The sequence below is a fragment of the Trichoderma harzianum genome (assembly GCF_003025095.1).
Source record: "Trichoderma harzianum CBS 226.95 unplaced genomic scaffold M431scaffold_10, whole genome shotgun sequence".
Lineage (NCBI taxonomy): Eukaryota > Fungi > Ascomycota > Sordariomycetes > Hypocreales > Hypocreaceae > Trichoderma > Trichoderma harzianum.
Window position 1 is genome coordinate 166681 of NW_020209258.1, and position 14687 is coordinate 181367.

The 14687-nt window shown below is 46.1% G+C and overlaps 6 protein-coding genes across 6 annotated transcripts; 5 read left to right on the forward strand and 1 right to left on the reverse strand.

Moving 5' to 3' along the window:
* Nucleotides 1-1122: 1122 nt before the first annotated feature.
* Nucleotides 1123-2963, forward strand: M431DRAFT_91606 (hypothetical protein; the record flags this gene model as incomplete). The annotated part of the gene is made up of 5 exons (XM_024924278.1): nucleotides 1123-1201; nucleotides 1281-1787; nucleotides 1857-2127; nucleotides 2214-2490; nucleotides 2589-2963. 5 exons carry the CDS (start codon nucleotides 1123-1125, stop codon nucleotides 2961-2963), a joined length of 1509 nt encoding a protein of 502 aa, XP_024771731.1.
* A 635-nt stretch (nucleotides 2964-3598) lies between these two features.
* M431DRAFT_91028 (hypothetical protein) lies at nucleotides 3599-4479 on the forward strand (the record flags this gene model as incomplete). Its single annotated transcript, XM_024924209.1, has 4 exons — nucleotides 3599-3664; nucleotides 3720-3890; nucleotides 3962-4132; nucleotides 4195-4479. The coding sequence occupies 4 exons, from the start codon at nucleotides 3599-3601 to the stop codon at nucleotides 4477-4479; spliced, it is 693 nt and encodes a 230-aa protein (XP_024771732.1).
* Nucleotides 4480-4537: 58 nt separating this feature from the next.
* M431DRAFT_120498 (hypothetical protein) lies at nucleotides 4538-7056 on the reverse strand (the record flags this gene model as incomplete). The annotated part of the gene is made up of 4 exons (XM_024912102.1): nucleotides 6793-7056; nucleotides 6521-6727; nucleotides 5616-6468; nucleotides 4538-5548 (listed from the first exon to the last, which is right to left on the reverse strand). Exons 1-4 carry the CDS (start codon nucleotides 6984-6986, stop codon nucleotides 4538-4540), a joined length of 2265 nt encoding a protein of 754 aa, XP_024771733.1. The 5' UTR covers nucleotides 6987-7056.
* Nucleotides 7057-7348: 292 nt separating this feature from the next.
* Nucleotides 7349-9083, forward strand: M431DRAFT_120499 (hypothetical protein; the record flags this gene model as incomplete). Its single annotated transcript, XM_024912103.1, has 2 exons — nucleotides 7349-7733; nucleotides 7806-9083. 2 exons carry the CDS (start codon nucleotides 7349-7351, stop codon nucleotides 8948-8950), a joined length of 1530 nt encoding a protein of 509 aa, XP_024771734.1. The 3' UTR covers nucleotides 8951-9083.
* A 694-nt stretch (nucleotides 9084-9777) lies between these two features.
* On the forward strand, nucleotides 9778-12561 carry M431DRAFT_147815 (glycoside hydrolase family 92 protein; the record flags this gene model as incomplete). The annotated part of the gene is made up of 6 exons (XM_024912759.1): nucleotides 9778-10030; nucleotides 10098-10516; nucleotides 10588-11555; nucleotides 11615-11751; nucleotides 11808-11966; nucleotides 12047-12561. The coding sequence occupies 6 exons, from the start codon at nucleotides 9778-9780 to the stop codon at nucleotides 12505-12507; spliced, it is 2397 nt and encodes a 798-aa protein (XP_024771735.1). The 3' UTR covers nucleotides 12508-12561.
* Nucleotides 12562-12878: 317 nt separating this feature from the next.
* On the forward strand, nucleotides 12879-14625 carry M431DRAFT_7522 (hypothetical protein; the record flags this gene model as incomplete). Its single annotated transcript, XM_024922318.1, has 5 exons — nucleotides 12879-13222; nucleotides 13285-13324; nucleotides 13398-13722; nucleotides 13781-14408; nucleotides 14487-14625. The coding sequence occupies 5 exons, from the start codon at nucleotides 12879-12881 to the stop codon at nucleotides 14623-14625; spliced, it is 1476 nt and encodes a 491-aa protein (XP_024771736.1).
* Nucleotides 14626-14687: the final 62 nt, after the last annotated feature.

The window sequence follows — 14687 nt, forward strand, 5'->3', positions numbered from 1 at the left end:
CACGCATAACAAGAGCGAGATCATCAGGGGCTGATTTGTGGGCACTTTTCATGCATAGAACCTTTTCTAGTTCATCATAGCAAAACAACATGTACTCATGTTCAGTACATATGAATCAATGTTTTAAACGATTGTAATAAGCCTTGGGATTTTTTTTTATTACCAAATTCTGGCATCGAAGGGTTATTCGCGTAGTACACTAGCCTTTCAGATGCGGTTAGCGAACTGTAATTTCCATTCTTTACGATATATCCCAATCATTGTTATTCCAACTCCAAGTCATGTCAACAAGTTAATTTGTCCTAGAGGGAAACCACGTGCTTACCCCATGCATGCGGTATCGGTTCCCGGCATCTGGTGTTGTGCGGCTAAAAGGGAAAATATTACCAATGTGTTCAAGTGGATGGTGGGTTCTCCATTCTCTTCGGCAACGATGTGCAATATTGCCGGCGACATGGTTTCCATTGGCTCACTAGCCAGAATTACGACCGTTGGAATCGTGTGAGGTTTCATTGCCATTGAATCCATTGTCCCAATGAATCTGGCACACATATTTATTGCAATATGTACTGTTGTCATTACAGTACAAATATGAGAGCAGCGTACGACTCTTGCGTTGAGAAATAGAGAGGCTCAACTAGTGCCGAATACTAGTTCAATGCTCTCAAGATTCCTTGAAATCGGATACTAAAGACTAGGAGAGAGCCAGCCACACGGCTGAATTGTCCAAATATAGCCGGGCATTGCATAATGATTGGCCCGGAATAATTTCCCTAAGCAGTGCCGGTGCTGGAGTTCAATCACTTGACAGTTCATTGACTAGGAACCAGGATCGGTCCTTCACCGAACTGACACCTGAATGAAGAACCTGGTTCTTTTAGAAGCAAAAAACATCAGCATTAAATAACAACCATACTGGTGCTACTCCTTCCCCACGATTTCTCCACACGAAATCAATCTACCCCGCGTTTCTTTTATTTAAATGCTACCCCAGATTCTGCAGAGACGAGTGTCGACCATGCCAAGATATCCAGGATAGGATTCCGAATCATAGAATCTTCACTCTATATTCTGACATCCCCGTGCTTTTGGTTTAACTGCGGTGCCTTAAAGGACGTCAAGATGGTGTACCTTAACCTGAGAGGCAAGAAACTGTTAGCTGGAATAACAATTTCCAGTGGTTTAGGTTTTATTCTGTTCGGTATGGAACTCCACCATGGACGGGATCTCATCTCAGTGCAGCCCTTTTTCTTGTCTAACATTTTCTCTTGCCGGTATAGGTTATGATAACGGTGTTATCGGTGGTCTGCTTACTGCTCCCGACTTTGAATCAACATTTAATCTCGATTCTACACTTCAAGGAGTCGTTACTTCATTATTTGAGCTGGGATGTTTCTTTGGGTCTCTTGTCACAGCCGTTGCAGGTGGTCGACTGGGCCGTCGGACTCTCGCACATTTTGGCACATTATCCATTACCGTCGGTGCCCTTCTTCAGGCCTCTAGTTTTTCTGTTGGTCAGTTGATGGTCGGGCGCATCGTTGCTGGTATCGGCCTTGGCCTTATATCCAGCAACATAGCTATCTGGCAATCAGAGACAGCCCCAGCAAACGTGCGTGGCACGTTAGTCGCGTGTTCGTTGAGCTTCCTCATCGTCGGCCAGCTTTTAGCGAACTTGATCGATTATGGCATGAATAGCTATTCTGGTCCCGTCACATGGCGATTCCCAATTGCCTTCCAGGCGGTTCTAGCACTTCTCATGAGTGCTCTTCTATTCTTCATGCCTGAGTGTAAGCTGTCCATCTGCGATATTCTGCCTTTTTGTATTATCAACGGGGCTAACAGTGAACAATCCGCAGCTCCTCGATACCTCATAATGAAAGATCGCATTGAAGAGACTGTCGAAGTCCTTCAGGCGCTCAAAGATACCAACGATAGAGAGACTGTTGCTGCCGAAATTGCAGAGATCAAGGAGGCCCTTTTACTGGAACTCAACTCTCAAAAAAGCTGGACGGATCTTTTCAAGAATGACAAGGTCAAATCACGCCGCCGCGTCATTATTGCTTGCATTGTCAACTTGATGCAAGATCTGAGTGGAAGTACTCCGATAGCGTATTACACTACTTTCATGTGAGTCGAACGTAACGAGACTGAACATAATATGGGAGTCGGCGCATCACCAGCATACAGCCGCTAACACTTTTCAATCTTCACAGCTTTCAGAATTCTGTTGGTTTCTCTCGGCATTTGTCCTTGCTCATGTCCATCTTCCTGCAGCTGTGGTTCCTTTTGGCGTCAACACTTACTTGGTGGCTGATTGAGCGTGTTGGGCGTCGGAGATTATTCATGCTATCAGCTTGCTGTATGGGCATGGTCATGGCAGTTGTTGCAGCGATGCTGGCTGTTAATACCCGTACTTCTGGAATTGTCGCTGTCGTCATGATCTTTGCGTATCAGGCGTTTTTCACGTGGGGATTTATGGGTGGTGTTTGGGTAAGTTATGCCAGGATTCCGACATTTCCTCTGATACCTTATCCCCCGTACTACGTGGTGGAAATTATGATCAATGCGCTAACGTCGGTTCATTTTAGGTCTATGGACCAGAAATCCTACCCCTCGAATATCGATCCAAAGGAATGGGTCTTGCCACTGCCACCCTTTGGCTATTTTCTTTCGTGATGGTTGAGATTGTCCCTTCAAGCATATCCAACATCGGATGGAAAACATACATCATATTTGCAGTGTTCAACTTTTCCTTCATTCCTATCATCTACTTATTCTTCCCAGAGACTAAAGGCCTCAGTCTTGAGTTGGTCGACCTTGCTTTCATGGACGATTCAATGTCTCCGGTCAAGCGTGCCAAGGAGCTGCACAAGATGATTGCATCTGGAGAAGAATTGACTCTCAGAACTGAGGTGGGGGGAAAAGACGTCGATATCGTGCATATAGAGGAAAAGACGGCATAAATAGGAAGCCTAGAGAGGGGCCACTCTGGTCTAATATACCATATGACACATGGCACTTACCATAAGCTATACATTATTGTTACAGAACCAACAAACCAAAGATTACCACTTATGGCAAAAGTAGTCAATGAATAAGGCAATTTCCGCGAATAGAATAAGCCTCCTACTCTTGAGGAAGACCCAATTCGAGATACGAAGTACAAACTTATACTATAGGTAGTAAAATGTTGCACGATTCAGTATACAAAGACTAGCCTCTACGCTTACAGTTCTCCAAAGTTGCTAAAGTTGCCGATTGATCCCCGAAAGCTACTGATTGTTTGATCAGCTATGGAAAGATTCACTCTGGGGTAGTGTTACTTACCCCGTATTCTTTTGCTTCGTTTGTTCCAGAGGCGCTATAGCTCCTGCGGAGCTATACTAGTCTACGCGCCAAACTAGAGAGAAGTTGTCAGCTCACGGGAGGAATTCCGACATGACATGGTAACTAGAGCGGCGACCGCCGTTGCTCCACTTCAGCTACCGTAATAAAAGACATCGCTATGTAATAGCAAGGTAAATAGATATATCTTGATCTTCTGAGCTTCCGTACTATTGCTTACTCGCCTTCGATAATGCAATCACCATCTGTGACCATGGCACCAGATCCAACAAATTCTAAACATTTAATCAAGGAACTGGAAAAATACACGTCGTGTGATGTCTGGTCCCTTCAAGAGCAAAACATCAGCCACAAACCACTAACAACGACACTAGGTTGCCGATGCTCTCTCGAAACTTGGTTATGCCCATGGTGGCTTCCTTAGTGATTTAACAATGTATTCTCCAACTATGCAAAGTGGCAAAACAAAGATAATTGGCGAGGCCTACACTGTACGATTTGCAGCTGTTAATCATAGAAACGACCCTCGTCCGCCAAACCATTTTGTAGGTCTTCTGCTACTCTAAGGACCATTTCAAGAATTGTGCAATCAATATTAACGAACCGATGTTGGTAGATAGATACTGTTCCAAAGGATGCTATTCTGTTCATATCAGTACCCGCGCATTTAATCAACAGTGTCTATGGCGGATTAATGTCAATGCGGGCGCAACTTTTGGGAGCAAAGGGTACAATTGTCGACGGTCGCGTCCGCGACTTACAAGAGCATCGTGATCTTGACTACCCTGTAAGAATGGGCGGTTTTTAATTCTTGTATTGGGAAACTTCGAGCTAATCTTGACTCTGCAGGTCTTTGCACGAGGGATCGGTACAAATGCAGCGGCAGAAGTCTGCTTTCCATCTCAGATCAATGTCCCCGTGCGCCTCAACAGCGCTGGACAAGAAGCGTGGATTAGACCCGGGGACATTCTCATCGGAGATCTCAATGGTGTGGTCTGCATACCAAAGGAAGCTGTGAAGAGCTGCCTCGAGATTTTACCAGATATTGTCAATGCTGATACCAAATGTGCTGAAGATATTCTCAAAGGCCAGTCATTTGCTGAGGTTCTTCGAAAGCACAAAGGAAAGCTGTGATAAGACCCAAAGACTCGAACTAGAATGATACATAGAAACTTAGATATACAATTACTATCTAATAAGGGAAAATGGATTCCCAATTCGGTATCAGAGTCTCCCAGCTCGACCAGTCTGTAATATCTAAAGCCATATTTGGAGTCTGAATGCCTCCATCGTCGTGTAAAGGTTCAAACGGGACATTTTCGAGCCCCAATGTGGTCATGAATTGGTCGTTAGACAATGGCGGAGACATAGGTGTAAAATCCAATGGTTGACTGTCTTGTGACAATGAATTGGAGAGGGCCTCAGAGTTCAAGGTAGCGGTGCCCTCTGCCATTGTAATGGATTCACCACCATCAAAAGTCTTTGCATGCATCGGATTCAGATGCAAATGGGATGCCTCCGAAGCCCCCAAAGCAGCTGCGCTCTGCACATACCTGAGAGTTACCTGGCCTATGGTATTAAAAACGGAAAGCGATCGTTTTGCGTGTGCCCAACCCAGCTCTGCCATTGTCGATAAGATTGAAGAACATACTCTGATGTTGTTTGGCAATCTTTGTATCACTTCAGAAGCATCTTTTCTGCAACAAATTTGGGCACTGTATAGCATTGTCAAGCCGCTCAGCAAAGCGCTATGAACGCTAAGCACGCTGTATTGCATCTTTCCGAGACGCTGGAGACTGTCGAATATTTCGATAACTTTAATGGACGAGTCGCTACAAATGCGCGCGGTTTCCATGGACAGCTTGGGAAACCTTGGGGATGGGCGATAGAGTAGCATAACGGCAAGGTGATAAGACACCTCAAGATGGGCAAAGAAAGATGCTTTGCCGCTACTCAATGATGATGTGGCTGCTTTCCATTCATTGAGATCCTTGTATGTTCTGTCTCTCCACGCGTGTAGATTTGATGGCCACGGGATTCTGTCCGGGTCCTGCGAAATCCTGTAAAGATGTAACTTCATGTCGGTAATTATGATGGCAAGACGAGAAAGGTGTATTGAGCACGATATTGGCGACCAACTCTTTCTGCTTCGCACATCGGCAACAATCTCTGTGGTATCATCATCATCAAAATCCGATGGAAGCTTTCGTCGAAATAGTTAGTATTCTGCAAACAGTATGCAATCTGAACAGGCAATGTCAAATACGTACCGGCACGTCACAGGCCTCATTCCTGATCCCAAGTGGTCGTCCAAGAGCAGTGCCGACATTCCTATCGAGGCAGTAGCAGCTCCAGAAAACCCTCTTTCGCATCTCTTCTTTTAGGACGGCTTCTTTTGGCAAGCTCTCTTGGCGTGGGCCAACATCTCGGTGGAGACCCAAGTCAATGCAACTTGCCATCAGTAGATAATTGATGAACCATATATTTGTATCCGACCGTGGATTAAAGAGTGCATACATTGCTAAAAGAAGATGGTTTTGTGTTGTAACCAGAGAAACATTGTATAGAGCTCTGTCGCTATATTGCATTGCCGAGATGTAGTAATTGCCAGCGTCTGCGGCCATGCCAGATGTTTTGGAAAGGGTAGATGCGCCGACGGCAAGCACCAGGAAGATTTGAAAACGAATATTAGCAGCATCCGACCCAGTCTCGGCCCTAGATTCGTCTTGGCCTTGACTTTTAGCATTGTATACTTCACGAAGGGAAGATAGGAATGATGCTTTGTGTAGGAAGGGATACTGCCATTGAACCTCGTCAAAGAAAGCCTCGGCAAGAATTGCAGCTTCGTGAAACGGAGGAAGAGGTACGGCATGGCATTCTGCCCGATATAATGCTTTGGTCTCAGCATCTAGCTTATCCGCGTCGTGTATTTGCTGGTCCAATCTCAGCCCCGGGCTGGCTAGTAGCTTTGCAAAAGAAAATCCACTTGAAGGTCCGAGATATTTGGGCTCTGAGGAGCCATTTAATGATACAAGAGCAATTACATGGGTAAGAAGTTCAGTGTCTGATTGCGCTTGTCTTGATGGAGCCCACGGAGATGTTGCTGCCGTCGTCGCCAGCGGACTACACGATCGTCAGTGTAATTAAAAGCAAAGGGAAAGAATTGTCTACTTACCTTGACAAAGTCGAGTGGCCTCTTCCAGGATCTACATGTTCTGGCAGCGGCGTATCTATGGTTGCGTCCTGACACGCCTGTGGTGCAGAACTTGAAGAGTCGGCATCCTGGCGAACTGATGCTACGGTGGCTAGGTCTATGTCGGGACATCTGTTTGCAATGATGGCTTCTAATGACTTGACTTTTTGTTCCAATGAAACAACATAGCTAAAAGTCAATCAGTGCGACAAGTCCTGTTTCAGTCATCACAAGATATGTAGGGGGCTGCTCACCTCCGAGGAATCTCCTTTTCTCGGTGTGGATCGAGACAAGGTTCCCCAGCTTTTTGGCAATTGGTACATGAGGGGAAAGACCCGTCACAGCGGATCTTACGATATCGACATCGTTGACAAGCGGCAAACACTTTCCGATTTCGGCGCCGAAGAGGTGTATTGTTGGACGACGATTCACGGTCGTTTGCAGACATGGAAGCCAAACAAGAATAGTGATTGGTTCTATCAGACGATTGATGAGACTAGGGCTGTCACGCAGCTACGCTGTACATGTTCGGAAATTAATTGAAGACAAGATTCGAGGCTTCCTTTGACGGCGGTAGATCCGGTTCCGAAGGTCTTGGATGCGGCGAGCGCCGCGGGGCTAAAACTATTGAGGCTAGTTGCTCAATAGTGTTGATGTGAACGGAGAACGCCGCACCACCGAGAGACTACAGAGTCCTGCTTATTCGGGTATTCTACAAAAGGCATCTATGAACCCATCTCGATATCTTTGAGATCACCAATGTGAAGCTGAACTTATTATAGAGGTTGAGCATTGAATCAAACTACAAACATGGCTCCTTATCTCGGCTTGAGTGGCAAGTCTCTCAATTTCATCATTGGAATCATCGGCGCAACTGCTTTTGCTCTTCAAGGATACGATCAAGCTGTTGGAAATGGTATCCTTACTCTGAAGACATTCTTGACTGTCTTTCCCCAGACGGACACGCTTGACACGAAAGGCGCTCAAAAGTCACATAACGCTACAATCCAAGGCACAACCATTGCCATTTACGAAGTTGGCTGCACGCTTGGGGCTCTGGCCTGCGTGTATATTGGTGACAAATTAGGTCGCATTCGGACTGTATTTGCTGCTGGTGTTGTGACACTCGTAGGAGTGGCCATTCAAACATCAGCCTTTAGCCTTGGACAATTTATCGCTGGAAGAGTCATAACAGGTTCGTCTCATCAGGTTAGGGCGCGAGTTGACGAAGCCATCACTATTAACTAACAAATCTCTTCTGTAATAGGACTCGGCCTTGGCGCATGTACCGCGACTGTTCCTATGTGGATTTCGGAATGTGCGAACGCTAAAGACCGCGGGTATTTTGTTCTGCTTCAGGGCTTATTTGCCTTGGGGGGCATTGTTACCGCCACCTGGCTGGAGTTTGGGCTTTTTTATGTCAAAGATAACGCCGTCAACTGGCGGTTTCCTATCGCCTTTCAAGCAGTCCTGGCATTGATTGTTGTCAGTGTCATTCTATTTATGCCCGAATCACCTCGCTGGCTTCTCAAGAACGCACGCACAGAGGAGGCCTGCAAAGTCCTAGCTGTTCTCGGAGACACGTCCACAGAGTCGGAGACTATCGCTGCAGAAATTGCTACTATCAGCAGCGCTATAGAGCAGGAAACTAGCAGTGATGGCTGGAACAACCCTTTTGCTATGAACCATGGACGATATCTTCATCGCACAATGCTCGGGCTCGGAGTGACCTTTTTAGGAGAAATGACTGGCGTCAACATTGTCACGTTTTACTCGACAACCATCTTCCAGATTAATCTCGGATATTCTGGAACTACATCTCGAGTCATCTCTGGGTGCCTCCAAATCTGGCAACTCCTCGCTGCCGGCCTGGCCGTCTTCCTTGTGGACCGCGTCGGTCGCAGGCCTCTTCTTATCGTTTCAGCTGCAGGCATGGCCGTAGCGCACGCATGTTTGGCCGGCCTAACTTCCAATCTTCATAACAAGCATGCTTCCGATGCGGCGATATTCTTCTACTTCGTTGCTCTCTTCTTTTTTCCCATCGGCCTCTTTCTCCTTCCCTTCATGTATGCTGCCGAGATCGCTCCTCTAAGAACTCGATCACAAGTTACTGCAATGGCTGCCGCTATACACTGGTTATTTGGTTTCGTTATCGCCGAAGTCACTCCAGTGGCGTTTGCGAATATTTCATGGAGGTATTATATCGTATATGCTTCCATCAGTGCCTTTTCCTCAGTCGTGTTCTATCTCTTCTACCCGGAAACGCGAGGTCGCACTCTGGAAGAGATTGACGAGATTTTCACTCAGTCCAAGTCAATTTTCGACACAGTGGGTGTTGCAAAGACACTGCCATTCGCAACTCTTCCTGATTTAGAGAATGAGAAAGCTCCGCGTGTAGAGCAAAGCGAATAGTAGGCTGTGGCATATATTTCACAGAATAGAGACTATTTAGTTCTCAACTAAGTCACAAGACTTAAGGAAAACGCATGTAAACTTTTGTAACGTTGCAGGAGACTAATTTAAAACTGAGGCGTTCAAAGACCTGGCAGTTAAATTTACGTGTTTTGTGTACCTTTGTTTCAAACAATCTTCCTTTATAATCCTCTTTTCCGTTCATGGGAATGACAACTTTTCCGTTCACGGCAATGACAGCTTTTCCGTTATTAGGTCCCGGGTTAAGTCCCCCGTAACTCACCGTATGAATGCCCTTAATACCGACGTCAAAACTTGCACAAATTTCCTCGGCAAAAACGGAGAAAATCATTACTTCATTGGGAGTAAGCAAGCAAGCATAAATTCTGGATGGACCAGTGCTACGCTAAATAGACAATGGTACTCCGTACAAAGAGGTGCCTTTTCTTAGCCAAACATCCCGTCTTACCTCAACCCTTCCACGCATTGCTCGGGCCAATAGTAAAGTAGACAGCACAACTAGAATCATAAGATACAAAGACGCTAAAAGAATTAGTGACCCCCTGACAGGTATAAAATATATCGCTCTTAGAGCAATTATGGACAAAGAAAGGATGTTGAATGACAGCGAATTATGCCGTCGGCACAATGTGCGTACAACATTCAGGCAATCTAGATTGTTACCCCGGATCTTCCTCCGCCCCGCATTGCAATCCCCTCCAGAGATGCCAATGATGTCTATAAAATGGCACTGATCGTTCAGTGTGCAATTGCCATCTCCTCGCAACTTGATCAATCCCTCTGACTACTGGGGCAAACCGGTCAGGATGTTCTCCTTGGTGGTGCTTGGCATTCTTGCCAAGGCTTCAACAGTTACTGCATCGCCAACTCAACATGAAGACCTTTCCGTATATGTGAACCCTTTTATCGGCACTGCCGGACCTGATGGCACCGGTGCGAACTCTGGAGACACATTTCCTGGTGTCTCTGTGCCTTTCGGGGTTGTGAAACTCGGCCCGGATACTACAGAGATGAATCCTAGCACAAACGCATTTGCTGGATACACCCCGGATGGAAATGGTACCAATTCTCTTATTCATCTGTTTGTCTAGGATTTTGCAAGCCAGAACTAACAAGAGTTTTGTAGTCACTGGATTCACTTGCTTTCACGAATGTGGCATAGGAGGAGCCTCAAAATACGGAGTGGTCGGACACATGCCACTTACAACTCTGTCAGGTGTCAATGTTCTTGACAATGCAACCTACCAGCAGCCTCGTGTTACCATGGATAGGGCATCCGTTGGTTACTACCGCTCTGATCTGGCAAATGGCGTCAAAGTAGAGCTTGCCGCATCCGACCATGCTGGATTTATTCAGTATACATATCCGAAAAACACTGAGCGTATTGTCCTTTTTGATGTGTCGCATAACTTGCCGTCTTTGGCCGAGTTTATAAAATCTCAATCATATAGTAATGGTCAGATTGAGGTCAAAAAGAACGGCAAAAGAGTGCAGGGCTGGGGAGTTTGGAGGGGCGGCTGGGGAGGCACGGGAATCAATTGGGGAGTAGGCAAGTCATTGTCAAATTACTACGCCTTTGCCTCTTGCTAATATCGCTGCCAGGATCTGACTACAAGATTTACTTTTGCAACGACTTTGATTCCACTCCTTCAACTTGGCAATACTTTTCCGGACCGTGGAATGCCCCAGACAACCCCCCAAGTCCTTCCACACCAGTGACCTGGGGTAACGCATCAACAGATCCAAATGGAGTCCAAGGAGGCCCTGACGGTGATGACTCTGGTGATAGAGTTGGTGCTTTATTTAGCTTTCCGGGTAAAACAACAGTTGTCAAGTCCAAGATTGGAGTGTCATTCATCTCCGTCGAGAAGGCTTGCGCGTTTCAGAGCGAAGTTCCATCTTGGACACTGAACCAGACTGTCCAATCGACCAAAAAGCTATGGAACGATGAAGTCTTTAGCAAAATATCGGTCAAAGAATCCACCAAGAACGATACACGGCTCACGCTCTTCTATTCTGCTCTTTATCGCATGCATCAAATGCCTTCTGATAGAACTGGAGAAAATCCGGACTGGGTTTCCAGCGAGCCATACTATGACGACTACTACACTCTCTGGGATACTTTCCGCTGTCTCAACAGTTTCTATCTTTTGGTTCAGCCTCAACGCGGCATTGACATGATACGTTCCCTCATTGATATATGGACGCATGTTGGTTTCATGCCAGACGGCCGCAGTGGCAATCATAATGGCAAAGTACAAGGCGGGAGCAATGCTGACAATGTTCTGGCTGATGCCTATGTGAAGGGATACACCGGCGGTATTAACTGGAAAGATGGCTACAAAGCAGTATGGACTGATGCAGAAGTTGTTCCGCCTCCCAACAACGACCCAGAAGACGCGAGCTGTACGGATAATCAAGGTCGCTGTGGACTTCCGGACTGGATCAACCTAGGTTATGTGTCAACAACGTTTTCGTCAAGCATCAGTCGTACCGTTGAATATTCTCTTAATGACTTTGCAGTAAGTCAAATTGCGAAGGGTATAGCGCCGCATGATTACCAGAAATACTTGAACCGATCAGGGTGAGTTATCCCGGGCTACGTGCCATGCATGACCTTATCTGACAATAAATTGATTGAAGGAACTGGAAAACCCTTTGGAACCCGGACATAAATCAGTATAACACATCGGGATTCCTCGGTCCTCGCTATCCAAATGGAACGGTGATAACTATCGCCCCACAAGACACATCCTACACGACCGAAGGACTACCATGGGGTATGTAATGAATGGCCACTCGCCGGGCATCGAAAGCAGATCTAACCAGAGTATAGAATACACATGGACTATACCATTTGATATGCAAGGGCTTATCGACAAAATGGGTGGTCCCGATGCAACTGAGAAACGGCTTGACCTGATGTTTGTGCCTAATCTCCGAACGGTGGATTTAGGTGTAGGAGTTGGATCAGGAACAGCCCTCTTCAATCCCGGTAAGTGAACAGCCACAACAACCTCACCCGCTCGATGTCGATGCAGCCCAGTTGCTTATACCTTCTCAATCTATCATTAGGCAACGAGCCTAGCTTCGGCACTCCGTTTTTGTATAATTATCTGCCAGGCCGCCAATACAAAGCCGTGAATCAGTCCCGTGTGAATATTGACGAAAATTATTTCGCCGGATCCAACGGTCTTCCTGGAAACAGCGATGCTGGCGCCATGGACAGCTGGATGCTTTGGCAGATGCTGGGTCTGTATCCAGTGGTGACCCAGCCAGTCTACTTGATCCTGGCGCCATGGTTTGAGGATATTTCTGTCTCGGTCGGTGGTTCCTATACCCTTCGAATTAAAGCAAAGGGGCTGTCCAACAACAGCTTCTTTGTTCAGAGCCTGAAAGTCAATGGTAAAGCTTGGAATAAGAGCTGGTTAGAGCATAGTGACATTGCAAAGGGTGGACTTTTGGAGTTTGTCTTGGGCCCTGAGCCGAAATCATGGGATACTGGAGCCGTGCCTCCAAGTCCGGGCCATCAATAGATGCGCATGTTCGGTAGTCTCTATTACAATCTGAACGCAATCGGTTGCTCCCAGACATGAGGTTTGAATGCGCAACGCTTCGTGCAGTGGTCTGCAGAGATGAACATTCACCATGTATATAGCAGAAGAGACACTAGTTCACAGCACACCAGTAATGGAATACTGGGTCAAACGTAAAATTTTGTTTGCTCACGGGTGATTTTAGAGATATGAGAATTGTCAAAGACAAGGCGCGACAAGTCTACTAGTACAACGCCATACAGCGATCAAATTACGTGCTACTAAAATACAGCTTATAGAAAGTCGATAGAGACGGCCAACTTCAGAAACAACCAAATTGAGCAGCAAGAACTCGAGTCAAATTGCTGACAATGTCTTTGCCAATTGAAAAAGATTCACAAAAATTCGATACGGGAGTCCTCAGCGCAAATGGCATGAAGGAACCATTTCACGTGAAGGGACTCGAGCTGTCTAGTAGACCCGCTACTGTGACTCTACATCGCCAAAAATGGTACCAATGGTTCTCGCCTAGCGACACGCCGGAAGAGCGTCGATTGATACTAAAGCTGGACGCATTGATCATGATCTTTGTTTTCCTTGCATACTGGGCAAAAGTTTTAGATTCATCTGCGACAAGTGCAGCATACGTGAGTGGTATGAAGGAAGACTTGAAATTGTTTGGAAACGAGCTCAACTATCTCAACACCACTTACATGTAAATTGCCCAAAAGAGCAAGTGTAATACTTAAATGTTGTTTTACTAAGATATTTGCGCAGGGTTGGATATATAACACTTCAAATACCATTGACAGTTCTTGTGAGTCTATTCCATACCACGAAACAAAATGTGAACCGCCTTCGTCGCTGCATGTGTCTGACCGTCGTCGCAGATGACTCGCTTTTCGGCAGCATACTTTATTCCTGGGGCCGATCTCATATGGGGAATACTCACTCTTGCGCAGTACAAAGTTAGCAATGTGCACCAGCTATATGTGCTTCGCTTCTTCGTCGGCGCAGCTGGAAGCTTATTCTTCCCAGCTGTTCAATGGTATCTTGGGTGCTGGTATAAACGATCAGAACTAAGCCGACGAGGTGCTTTGTTTTTCATTGCCAGTCAAGTTGGCAGTATGAGCTCCGGATACATACAGAGCGGTGCATACGCTCACCTCAATGGTAGGTATGGCATTGAGGGATGGCGCTGGCTGTATATCATTTGTAAGTTACCTTACCACAATGATGATCTGAGAAATGCATATTAATTCCTGATACAAAGGCTTCGCCTGTACGATTCCAGTCGCTCTTCTTGGATTTATTGTACTGCCAGGTCATCCAGATACCTGCAAACCCTTCATCTTAACAGAAAATGATATTCGATTAGCCAGAGAGCGGATGGCAGCTGAGAACCGTGAACCTCGAAAGCCGATCACTTTATCTGTGATCAAATCTGTTTTGACCGGTTGGCACTTTTGGGTCTTAGTGTCCTTTGCCTTTTTCTTCTCTCAAGCCGACGGCATCTCCTCGAACAGCGGCCTCCCGTTATGGCTCAAAACCGAAGGGTACAGCGTCGAGAAGATCAACACCATCACTACCATCCTCCCTGCGGTGACAATTGTGTCTTCAATTATCTGTGGCGTGCTATCCGACATTTATGATGCCAAAGTCTATTTAATCACTATTACTGCTTTGCTCAATATCCTGGCAGGCGTGGTTTTGGCTATCTGGGACGTACCCAAGGGTCTCAAGTTTTTCGCCTTTTTCCTTTCGGGGTCTGCAGACGGCATCGCCGCCGTTATTTACGCATGGGCAAACGAAATTTGTGCCGGAAATGCAGAAGAGCGTGCAATCGTACTTAGCAGCATGAATACTATTGGAAACACGTTTGGCGCATGGCTTCCGTTATTGTAAGTGGACGTCTCCATGAGGCAACAAGACGTATTGAGGATATGAGCTAATGCAATAATTTTCCCATCTATGTGTAGTGTTTGGAAGACTTCGGACGCTCCCCGTTATCTTATTGGGTATAACTGGACAATTGCGCTTGACGTATGCATGATTGCCATGCTATTTGTCCTACGTTCGTTCTGGAATCGCGAAAAGAAGTCAATGGAGAATTTGTGAGAAAAACTATGTTTCAATCCAAATAGATTTCCTATAATATAGTACGCAAAGTATTTGTCTCT